At 43.4% G+C, this 12,120-nt stretch overlaps 1 protein-coding gene across 3 annotated transcripts in view; it reads left to right on the top strand.

The window, feature by feature from the left end:
* Positions 1–12,120, top strand: part of LOC126248378 (fibrillin-1-like) — a 647,044-nt gene that overhangs the window by 258,043 nt on the left and 376,881 nt on the right. For all 3 annotated transcript variants that reach the window (XM_049949314.1, XM_049949313.1, XM_049949315.1), the window contains exon 7: positions 6,177–6,308. In XM_049949314.1, the coding sequence (XP_049805271.1) occupies positions 6,177–6,308 (132 nt within the window). The remainder of the gene's footprint in view (positions 1–6,176; positions 6,309–12,120) is intronic.

Genomic DNA, 12,120 nt, shown 5'->3' with positions numbered 1-12,120 from the left:
TACTTAGAATAACAGATTTGGGGTATTCCATATTGCATTAACTATTTAGATGATATCGTTGTAACAGGATCAACACACACAAAACACTGTTGGAACCCTGAATCCATTTTCAAGCAGCTCTTGGAAACTGGTCTACATTGGCAATTAGACAAGTGCAGTTTTTTCAAACACAGTGTTAAATATTTGGGGCACATCCTCCGTAGCAAGGATATTATGCCTGCACATGATGCTGTTAACACAATAATAAATGTACCAGTGCCCACTAACCTCAGTCACAGTGTTTAGTGACCAAGATCACTTACTATGCAAATTTTATTCCCCAAGCAACACAAATTGTGCACCTACTCAACCAGCTGCACAAAACTGATATCAGATTTGTGTGGTCATCTTTCTGTCAACAGGCTTTGCAGCATCTAAGAATTGTCTCAAAACAGCACAATACCTGATGCCAGATACACCAGGCCTGTGGATGATGCTTGCAATGGATGTGTCCCAGTATGGGATTGCAGCAATTTTGTCACATAATATTGTCAGACACCTCTGAAAGTACAACTGCGCATGCCTCCAAAACATTAACAGTGATACACCTGAACTATTTACAAGCTGATAAAGAGGCATTAGCAATAGTTTATGGCATCAAGAAATTGTATGAGTATTTGTACAGCAACAAATTCCACCTCTTAACTGACCAAAAACACACAATTTCGCTTTTTGTCATTGCTCTAAGTTCCCAGGAAAGACAGCATAGGATCTGCAGTGGTTGGCGCTGTTTTTAAGCATGTATAACTATGAAATTAACTTCCATCCTACCATCCAATATACCACAGCAGACACCCTGTCCTGCCTTTCCATTGGTACCAATGCAAAGTGATTTCTTTTATGTTCACTCTGCACTTGCAACAAACCCTGGATGAGTTCCCAATGATGGTACATGAAGTAGCCACAGCATTGCCTCACGACCCAGTTCTGTGTGACATTTTGTCAGCAGCGTGGTTGGTGGTTGGGATGGCCTGAGCACTTATCAAAATGAGCAGATCCAGCATTTCACAACTATTTTGCAACATGACATAGGGTCAGTGACACTGTAGCGGCTGATACCAGGAGGTAGAATGTGCCATATTAAAACTCGGTGAGAACTTTCCAAATTATTTATTGTTTCGAACTACAGTGTCCTCGTTCACCTTGATCCATGTCACAGGGCCCTGCAATGCTGAGGAAGCATTCCAGTGGCCTGTGCAATGCAATGCTGTGTTGTGCTGACCTTGGCCAGCCTGCTGAGTTCCGATGATGTCTCCGCACTGCTCTGCCGGGAGCCATAGCACGGCCAGCTGACAACCGCAAAATGCCCGTGCTGCGTGTACTCACTGGCGTGGCCCAAGTAGTGGCACCAACAAGCGCCCGCGATCCAGTGTCCACGCCATGTTCCTTCGCCAGTGTGGCTTAGGATGCGGCGCCGACAAGTGGTCGCAATCCGCAGCCGAGTCTGCGACCCTCGGCCCGGTTGTCACTGGCGTGTGTTGGAAGCCAGGATGACTGCCTGCGGTAGTGAGCCGTGGAGTGTCCTGCCGCTGGCTGACTGGCTGGCTGGCTACAGACCCTGTGTCAGCCTTAGGGGGTCAAACCAATGACCCGCCATGGACTGGAACATTGGTGCCCCATCTGCTGCTGTGTGAAGCTGGTGGTGTGACATGCCTCACTGTCCAAGAGAGCTGTCACACTTCAGTGAATCTTTTATTTATACTTGGCTGTGCACCCCTGTTTTGCTAACGTGCCACTCCGAGTCACGTACGCACCACACCTAAGTTGCTCCAGTGGGCCTCTTCTGCCTGTAGCTTGCGCTGTGCAAACTGCTGTGTGTGCCTTCTCTGGCAGTTCTGCATCCCTGTGGCCTCTATTTGCCTTCACAACTGCTGGTATGCCTAACTCACTGCAATCCGGCCTGCACCTGGCTGTAACTAGTGCTCAGAATACCGCACAAAACTAACTTTTGCTATCCTAAACAGAATCTTAATATAAAGCACGGACTACACTGAAAGGCGGAGCTTCATCCCACCTCCCCCTCTAGCACTGCATCCTCCTTCAACATTCACATTCGAGGATAATATGCATGAAGGTCTTAGCCAAGTGGCACATAGAATGGCCTGGTGGCCTTTATTCATGCTGAAATTGAATGTGTATGCCACTCTTGTAGTGTGTGTGCTCCCTTAACCAGATGGCCCCAGCACAAGGTTTTTCTCCATGGCAGCACTCAGATCAACCATGGGAGAGAGTGCATACAATTGTTACATAGATGTTGTCACTGACCACACATGCTATGATCCATGCCCTCTCTTAAGCCTATAGCCAACCCCGGCTGACTACATTGTCAGAATGTCAAATGGTTGATGTTTGAAGCTGGGTGGCAGGCCGATGGAGGCCCAAAGGGAAGTGGCTGACAAAATCAGTAATTTATTTTCCATGTTACATCAGCACTGTGTCAATACGGGGAGGTGACCGTAACTCCAACCCACGAAAAAAGGGATGGTAGCTGGCCAGGTGGCTCTCAGCAGCCGGCCAGTTGGTTGCAATGCATGCTCGCACTTCATTTTACTGGAACCTGCACTTGGTGCCTTGCATGCACCCACTGTTGTTTGATCCTCAGCACTTTCATCACTGGCATATGGAGATAGGAATCTTGCAGAGGTAGCCAACTCCAGAGGCAGTCAAAGAATACAACAAGGAGGTGCGCCCACCACCCTGTTTTCGGAAGGTGGCTACTGTGCCTGGGATGTGACCCACTGCAGATGGGCAAAAGTACAGCTGCAGCTGGAGTGAGCTGGGAAGGCCTACTGTGTTGTGGCAGCCAGTTCAGAGGGTACACTCAGTGCAGGAAGCTGGTACCACTGCAGAGACTCAAACTGGTGGCTGCTTATGGCAGCTTCATGCCACTTCCTCATCTGGTGTAGTACCTTCATTTTTGTAGACTGCTGGGCTGTGAATTAATCTACTACAAAATCTGCAGTTATTTATTCCAGATATCAGGCTAGTAATTATGCCACTGCACCACTTCCAATCACATACTCAACAATACCACAGAAATCCTGATGGTTGAGAAATTGTCTTGCCTGGGCCATGCATTACTGCTGTGTTGGCAGGTTACACCATGCGAGCCTAGCCCATATCACAATAAATCAACGTCACTGCCCAAATGATGACACTGCATGCTCACCAGCTACTGCTAGCTAATGCAGTATTCCACTGTATCTTCTCATAGATTTTACCATTAAAATGGTAGCAATTCTATAAGTTTTTGTGATCAAGGGAGCATCACACACACTTGTGTCTGAAAACATTTCCCTTTTCACATCCTCACAGTTTGAGGCTTTCCATTTCTGCAATGGCACTGAGCACCTGACCAACACCCCCTCTCACCGAGACACCAATGCTGAGGTGGAGCAGATGGTATGGACATTTCGGCCCATGAAGCGATTCACAGCTACTTCACCATGTACCGGTCCACCCCTATCAAAGGTACCAATGTAGCCAAAATCTTGCACAGCTGCATTCATTGGACCCTGCTAGACCTCCTGCACCCCTTGTAGTATGCCTAGATGAAGTGCAGGTGATCTACATGCAGGGCACCTGTGTCTGGGCATGTACATTTGGCCAGCATCCATGGCGGCACAGGAGTTCATTGTAGGCTACAAGGGGCATAAGCTGTTTGACAATGTGGTCAGTCACGAGCTCCTGCCCTGTCACCAAAACCAGTTCTGGCAATGATTGCTGTTGCAAATGGCACATCCACATTTGACCCAGGTGCCTGACACCTCCATTAGCTGCAACCTGTACTGCCAACCCACTGCTATGGTCTGCACCCTCCTTACCCCACTCAAAAGCATGCAAATTAGTGGCCCAGTGTGTGGAAGCACATGGATGTGAAACCACTCCCACCAGCTATGCCTCTCCTAGCCCAAGTAGTACCAATGCAGCACTCTGCCTCTGACATGCTGCCAGCTCCATCTCCCCATAGTACCAATCTGGGACATCTGAGTTGGCCAATCCGGATGAGGCTGTTTTGCTCAATCCCTTGGCAAGAAGCCAGGAAACTCTACCATGCCACTCCACCTTCCTCCACCTTTTTCTGCCAGCAACAGAACAAACACTACCATTATTGGCCCTAAATGCTGATTTTAGAGGAGAAGGGTTTAATATCCCTGTCTACAGTCAATATCGATAGTGACACTGGGATAAATACCTTGATATTGTGGGAGCTTCTGCTGCCAGCTGGCACCTGCACAGTGGCAAGTATCATTTTGTTCTGTGGTATATGAAGTGCTTCTCACCTCATCATATTGCTACACATGCTATGACCTGTTCAAAATGGTTCAAATGGCTCTGAGCACTATGGGACTCAACTTCTCAGGTCATTAGTCCCCTAGAACTTAGAACTAGTTAAACCTAACTAACCTAAGGACATCACAAACATCCATGCCCGAGGCAGGAGTCGAACCTGCGACCGTAGCGGTCTTGCGGTTCCAGACTGCAGCGCCTTTAACCGCACGGCCACTTCGGCCGGCTGCTATGACCTGTACCTGTTACTTGATGTACTGGTTTTGTGTATTGGTATTCATTTAGTATGTAGCATATGACAACCTTCGCTTTATTTCCAGCTTACAGTTTTGTAACAGAACTGGATAGAAAACTTTCACCACCTTATTCCACCCTCATTTTCCCAACATCAGGCTCACATTTCCCCTATTACTTTATTACTCATCATTCCATCAAACTCACACATACTAGCCTTTTCTTACCACTCTCTTTTCCTCCTACCTTGTATTCTCTGAATTTGCCCTGTACTTTGTCCTTTTTCCTCTTGTCATTTCTACTCCTAATGTGCCCTTGCTTGCACCTGTTCCTCAGCACCATCATTAATAGCTCCTCTCAACCTTACTCCACACCTCTTCCATTTCCACAGTATCTAAACAAGGCTAGATTCGTAATTGCTCCAATGAGTTAGTAGTATCTGCAGACAAGATTGGCTGTGTGAGTTGTGTGTGTTTCTTAACTGTGAAGAAGATTTTGTTTTGTTGGAAAACAAACTTCTTCCATTTTTCTATTTGCCTACATGCTACTCAGAATCTAGTCTATTTTGTGAGTAGCAGTCTATCTTCATTGACATAATGTATTACATCTTTGATTATTTGTCAATACATAAAAGCTACTGAGCTTAGGAACTGATTTACATAGCTCATTTACCAATGCCACAAATATTTGAACTCTGCAGTTCATAGTTAGTGATTCGTAGGAGACAAAATTGGTACAGTATATTGCAGACCATAGTTGACTTGCTACCAAAAGTTCAAGATGTTAGTGAACGTATGTGGTGTAGAACTACTTTTTAAATGACAAGAAATATAAAGCATTTATGAGGCAAATGATCAAATCTTGGTAGTTACAGTACCACCTAAAGAAGAGGAAAAGTACATAATACCTTAAAATGGGTAGATCACATAACTAATGAGGAGGTATTGAATAGAATTGGGGAGAAAAGGAGTTTGTGGCACAACTTGACAAGAAGAAGGGACCGGTTGGTAGGACATGTTCTGAGGCACCAAGGGATCACAAATTTAGCATTAGAGGGCAGTGTGGAGGGTAAAAATCATAGAGGGAGACCAAGAGATGAATACAGTAAGCAGATTCAGAAGGATGTAGGTTGCAGTAAGTACTGGGAGATGAAGAAGCTTGCGCAGGATAAAGTAGCATGGAGAGCTGCATCAAAGCAGTCTCAGGACTGAAGACAACAACAACCACCTTAAAATGTAATTCTCCATACCATAATGATACCTGCTACATTTGATGGAGCATTCTGGAATAGTGTACAGCAAGTGAATCATATTTTTCTTTATAAATATTTCAAATATTGTGTCAACTGTGTTCAGTTTAGTCAATAAATATAACACTAATCATAGTAATGTTTTCCCATTTAATGCAATTTCTGTTAGTAATTTTGTTAATGGTTTCTGCTTATACTTTTATTTTATATGAATTTAAACCACAAAAAGACCTTCATTACGCCTGTTTGCTCTGGCATTTCTCACTTCTAGTTCATTTGTTATTCTATACAACTTGTGTAGCAGACAAGAATGATGGTAAAATTTTGTTAATCGTCCAATTAATATTCTTTTTTACTTTTGTAGATATTGATGAATGTGCACTAGAAGTTCATTCTTGTGATATCCAGACACAGGAATGTCGTAATCAGCCTGGAGGATATGTCTGTGTGAATCGAGATGGAACAATCAGCAAGCCCCACCAGCCAACACATCATGGTAAGGCAGCTATTGTTTATTTGCAATAAACAGTCAAGGCATGTATTTCAAAATATAGTTTTATTAGCATCATATCTATTTGTTTAGGTTGTATTTTTCTAGTATCACATGATATTAGCTGATAGTGAATGGAAGAAACAGAATTTCCAGAAGTTTCCCCATGATGATGGTGTAGTGTCATAGTTTGTGACAAATGCATCTAAAATTAATTAATTTTCTGCATTATATTGATATTTGAATAGGAACTTGAAGCAATTTGCAGTACTTTCTCTTGAGTGTATATTTTCTTTCTTGTAGATTTATAATTTGTCTTTAAATATTTTTGCTTGTGAGGCAAAATGAGGATCTGCTTCAATAAAGAAGTAGCAGCATCAACACAATTTATCTACTGGCAATAATGGCTGGAAGGATTGGTGACATGCTGATCACATGTTCCATGATCATAGACTGCTCCTCATACTGCCTTGTAGGCAGCAGTCACACAGTCAGAACAGGCATAATTTCTAATCCATGAATGGTGTTTATTTTACCACAAATAATGGTATGAGAATGAACCAGAAACACCATACAAAGGAATGATTGTGTGTTAGATTGGCATCTACACGCATATTCCACAAGCCACAACATAGTGCAAGGATGAGGGTACTTTGTACCATTATTAGTCATTTCCTGTCCTGTTCCACTCACAAATAAAGAATGGGAAACCAACTGTCCTTATGGCTCCTCGTGGCCCTTAACAAAGTGTACAGTGACAGCAATAGAATTGTTCTACAGTCAGCCATGTCTAAATTTTCTCAGTAGGGTTCCATGAAAAGAACATTGCTTTCCCTCCAGCAGTTCCCATTTGAGTTCATGCAGTATCTCTGTAGCACTTGCATAAGGATCAAATCTACTGGCAACAAATCTAGCAGCACATTTATGAAATGCTTGAATGCTGTCCTTTAATGAGAGGATCCCAAACACTTAAGCAGTACTCAAGAATGTGCTGCATATGTGCTCTATATGCGGTCTCCCTTACTGATGAACCACACTTGGGTTAACAGTTGAGCCTAGCATGCAAACTTCATAAGAACACAGGCCGGGAAATTTCAGCAGTTCTTGTGAGACAAAGCAGTCAGCGGGTGGCAAGTCTCAGAAACTCACCTTAAGCCTCGTGTTTTCATGTGAGTGGGCAAGTATAAGTGCCACTATGCAAATAGGCTGACTGCAGGATGAAGTATGGCTATTTACATAAAGACCTCCTTCAAGCACGCTGTAGTGCAGCTGCCACAATTCAGAACAGTTGAAGCCACTGTCATTGCAGTATCAACATTGTCAGGCTAAATTACCTTTGTGCCTGCATAGCAGACACCATGAGGTTCTTAGATCCAGCAGACTTTGAGGCATTTATGTCTCTATGTTTCAAACTTTTTGGCCCAGGGGACTTCAAAGCCAAACACTCTGAATGGAATTCTAGCATCACAAATATCAGTGGATGCCACCTGCTGTGTGTGGTTAGGCAGCATTATGCAGCAATCCTGGGGTCATATGACTCCACTATCTGTCCCAACAATAATGGCCAAGGAGATATGCTGGATGTAGTGGTACTGAGGGGTGTTAGACACCTCATTATCTCAATGATGGTACGTGCTCTGCCAGCAGACCATCTCCCAGTCATCTTCAGTGTGGAAATTATTGATGTAGAGCCACCAAAACAGTGCAGGGAGCTAGGCAAGGTGGACTGGGAGAGCCTGCAAGACTGTCTCGATGTTGTGCCAGATCCAAATGTTGTCAGTGCTGATGAAACTATAAGGCAGCTAACTGACATAAAGCTGAAGCAGTAGATGCTGCTATTTCCAGGGGCTAGCTACACAGGGTAAGTAATCGATGTCGCCAGCTGCCCTCTGAGGTACCGAAAGCGATAAAACACAAAAAATAGAATTTTCTGTGAATGCAGTTAATGAGGTACCCTACCACAAAACACCACTTCAATCAGCTGCAGCATGAGTTGAAGGTGGCAATGGAAAACCACAGCAACAGAGACAGGGCAGGCAAGGTGGCCAATCTGTGGCATGAGATAAAGTTGCCAGTGGAAAACCACAGAAACAGACACTGGGCAGGCAAGGTGGCCACACTTTGACATGACAGTGGCATTACCTGGATAACTACAAAACAAGTCCTAAGGAAATGGTAGTGCATTTCCTCCCCTGCAAGTCGGCAAACAAGTTGTCTGTTAACCTGACACCAAGATTAGTGTTTTGGCTGACACATCTGTAGATGACTTCAGGCCAGTAGAGGATGTGATTGACGTGGAGCACACTCGTAAATGCGGCAAAGATTAGCTTTATTTATTGTGGACAAGTCAGCAGGTTATGCCATAGACACCATTACTGGGGAGGAAGTGGAAATCCAAGTTCATAATCTAAACCCTAAGAAGGCTGCAGGTTACGACAAGGTGCTGTATCCTACGCTTAAGCAGCTGCCACCTGGCACCCTCTGACCCATTTCTGTACCCGTTTAATCATTAGGACTGGTGACTGCCCCACTGCTTGAAATCATGCAGAGGTAGTTGCCATTCCTGAACATGGAAAAGATGCTACACTGCTGCAAAACTGTTGACTGTTCCCTGCCATTTTGAAAGTCTTTGAGAATCTGTACAATGGGAGTGTTGGAGCATCAGAAGTACTCAGGGGTGGTGCTTCTGGACATTTTCAAGGCCTTTGAATATATATGGCATGAGGGACTCTTCTAGAAATTCTTTCTATTGCGGGTATCAACATCACACGTCTTACCTGTGTAATCGCACACTCAGTGTCATGTCGGAGGTGATGTATCGGCAGCAAGGCCTGTACTAGTGGGAGTGCCATGAGGGTCTGTCCTTGCCCCCTGCTGTACTCTCTGTATACCTCAGATGTCCAAAAGATGGAGAGAGCGACAATGAAACTTTATGCGTATGATACAGCACTCAACATTCACTACCTAGAAGTTTATATCTTGTGCCATCATCTGCAGAGGGCATGCAACATGACCTGGGCCACTAAGTGGTGTCTGAAATTCAATGCTGCAAAAAGCCAGGTCATAATAATTATGAGGCACAGAATGCCTTTGGACCTTCAGTCAGTGCAGATTAAGGGAAGCCCCATTCCATGGTATTGCACTGCAAAGTATTTTGGGTAACCCTAGACAGATGTCTCACCTGGGAAACACATATTAGTGAGGTTAGGGGCAGATCGCTTGACTGTCTACAAGCACTTTACCCCTTTACTAAACTCTTGAGTCAACATTGCCACCTCACTGCGACATCATTCTATATCTAGCGATGACCCAACCAGCAATTGAATACATGGTCATAATGTGTGGAAGGCAGGTGATGGTCATCTCTGTTATGTAAGGCCTGCAAGGCAGAGTTCTAAAGCTTGCCATGCATCTCCTGCAGGATTTCATGACACAGGAACTGCACAAGGTCGCTGGTGCCCAACTGTTGTGAGACCGGTTTACACCGACTGTTTGGCAGTTTCATGAAATGTTGCAGCACTCAGGGAACCTGGGCAACCAGCGACATAGGAAGAAGACCATTCAATGACCCTGCCTGCCTCAGCAGTAAATCATCTGCTGTAACAAACATAGGTTAAATAAATATATGTAAACTGCTCTAAAACAGGTAGAACAAACACAAAATGGAAAAACAAACAAGCAAAGTAATTAGAGAATGTGGGAGTAATGCTATTACTTAGACTATACAGTGATGTGACAGTTAGGACTGTACACCGAGGTTCGAGCGTGGTTGTCATTCACCCTCTCCATAGTACTTACCTTGTGACAATTTGAACGTGACAGCCCCTCTATTTAAATGGAATGATAGATGGCATTATTCATCACAGTAATAGAGCCTTTTTCCAACACAGACAACAGTCAAATGAACCTATTCTTAAAAATTTCTCCTTTCATTTCTGAATGATAGTTGGATTGACAAGAATTTTTAAAACCACAAAAAGCAAGTTTGGCCTCTGGTACAGAGCCTGTGTTCAATGAACCAGTAGGGGCAATGGTTAGTTTGCCACATGTACCAATATACACTTTCAAAGAACCATTTCCTTTGGAATCATGCCATGTATACTTATTGGTATGGTTTTGTGAAACCAAAGTTTCATCCAACAAGGAACCCCCTGAGTGCAAGGTGACAAAAGGCTAATGATATTTATGGCATTTGGTGCCCCACATATTATCTACCATGCAATCACACTGTTGGCTGCTAATGACAACAGGGGGTGGCACTGAAGGTATCCAATGGGGAGCATAACAGCATAAGGCTGTGGAGTGTAGTCAAACTGCTTAGTCAGTGAGTAACTCACCACAGTGGTAGTGGTGTTGATACAAAGCAGAGAAATGACAACAACCAACAAAGCAAATATTGCATTATATATACAGCAACAGTTGCCAAGGTTGACGTTTCATGAGAAAGGAACCTAAGGTTTTTTGCAGAGTGAGAAAAAACTGGCAGATGAAATATTAGTATTTCTGCAAGATGAGTCAGTCGAATGTGTGTTGTCATGTATGCTCGACTATGCAGACAATGTAGATGAGGATCCAGTGCTTAACAAGTGAAAGTGATATTGAAATAGGTGTCAAGCCATGTAGTTCATCATCTTTATCCAACAGGGAACCACAAATTCAGTTGATCAAAGTAAAGTACAGCTGCTGTCCAAGGAGTGGGTGCTAAACATAATTACATACATGGAAGATCATCTGCAGCAGAGTAAAAAAACAATTGTGAACAGATTTGAATAAGTACACAGCAATATGACCATGTAGCACATCAGAAAAACTAAGGGAGGACAAGGTGCACTTGTTACAAAAACTGGTGTTTGCACATTTCAAGAATGCTTGATACAGTTTACATGATGTGCGTGATAGTGATGTACTATGTCATGCACATCAAATTGTGCACAGCACAGATTATAATGATTTCAAGGGAAGCAGTAGCTGGTTGCATATCTTCTATTAGTGCTACAGAATTGGAAGACATAAGATAAAAAATTTCAAACAAAGTGTCAACTTGAGGATGCACAGCAAACTGCAAAATTGGCCCAAAAATTTGTAAATGAGATAAACAAACTTACCCCATGATTCTTTCTCTTGTGCATGATTTTGCAAGGGCAGCAGGGAATATTTATGTCACAGCAAGTAAGAGTGGGAAAACTGGTGTAAGAGAACTACAGTTGTGGTATGAGTACTGTTTTTGGCCAATAACCGGTCAAAATAACTTGCTTTTGCTTGATTCCTGGTCTGTGTTTAAAAATTGTGCTCCTTTAGAGCAAACTATCATCTGAAAAGTGTGTGACATTGCAGTTCATACCAGCTGGAACTACTGGACAAATTTAGCTTCTGGAAATTTGTTTTTTTCCATGCCTATAAAGCATATTATCACAGTATTTGCAGGTACGTCTTAAAGTATAGCCAGTTTCATGATAAGCACCAAACAGATTCGTGTTTGGTGGCATGCCATCACATTCCATCAGTTCTCATCACCTCATTACACCAGTCTGATTCTATATGCATTCTTTAAGAGTGGATGCCTAGCTGAATGTCGTGCATGGTTTGTAATTCCCAATGAGTTTGCCTTTGATCTTGATGGTGTGAAACTTTGTGATCACTGTGGCATACCATGTGAAGGATAATATGCACTTACCATAGAAGGTTGATCTCTGCATCTCCCAGACACTCATTTTCTAGTGCCCTCATGATGCAAATGGTGACTCATTAGCAGCTAACATTTTCCCTGTCATAATTGTTAACACAAAACTTTCAAGTGAGTCTTATTATGGTCTCGCGG

This window comes from Schistocerca nitens, chromosome 3 (assembly GCF_023898315.1).
Source record: "Schistocerca nitens isolate TAMUIC-IGC-003100 chromosome 3, iqSchNite1.1, whole genome shotgun sequence".
Taxonomy (NCBI): domain Eukaryota; kingdom Metazoa; phylum Arthropoda; class Insecta; order Orthoptera; family Acrididae; genus Schistocerca; species Schistocerca nitens.
The sequence above is the reverse complement of the archived record's forward strand: the minus strand, read 5'-3'. Positions and strand labels throughout refer to the sequence as shown.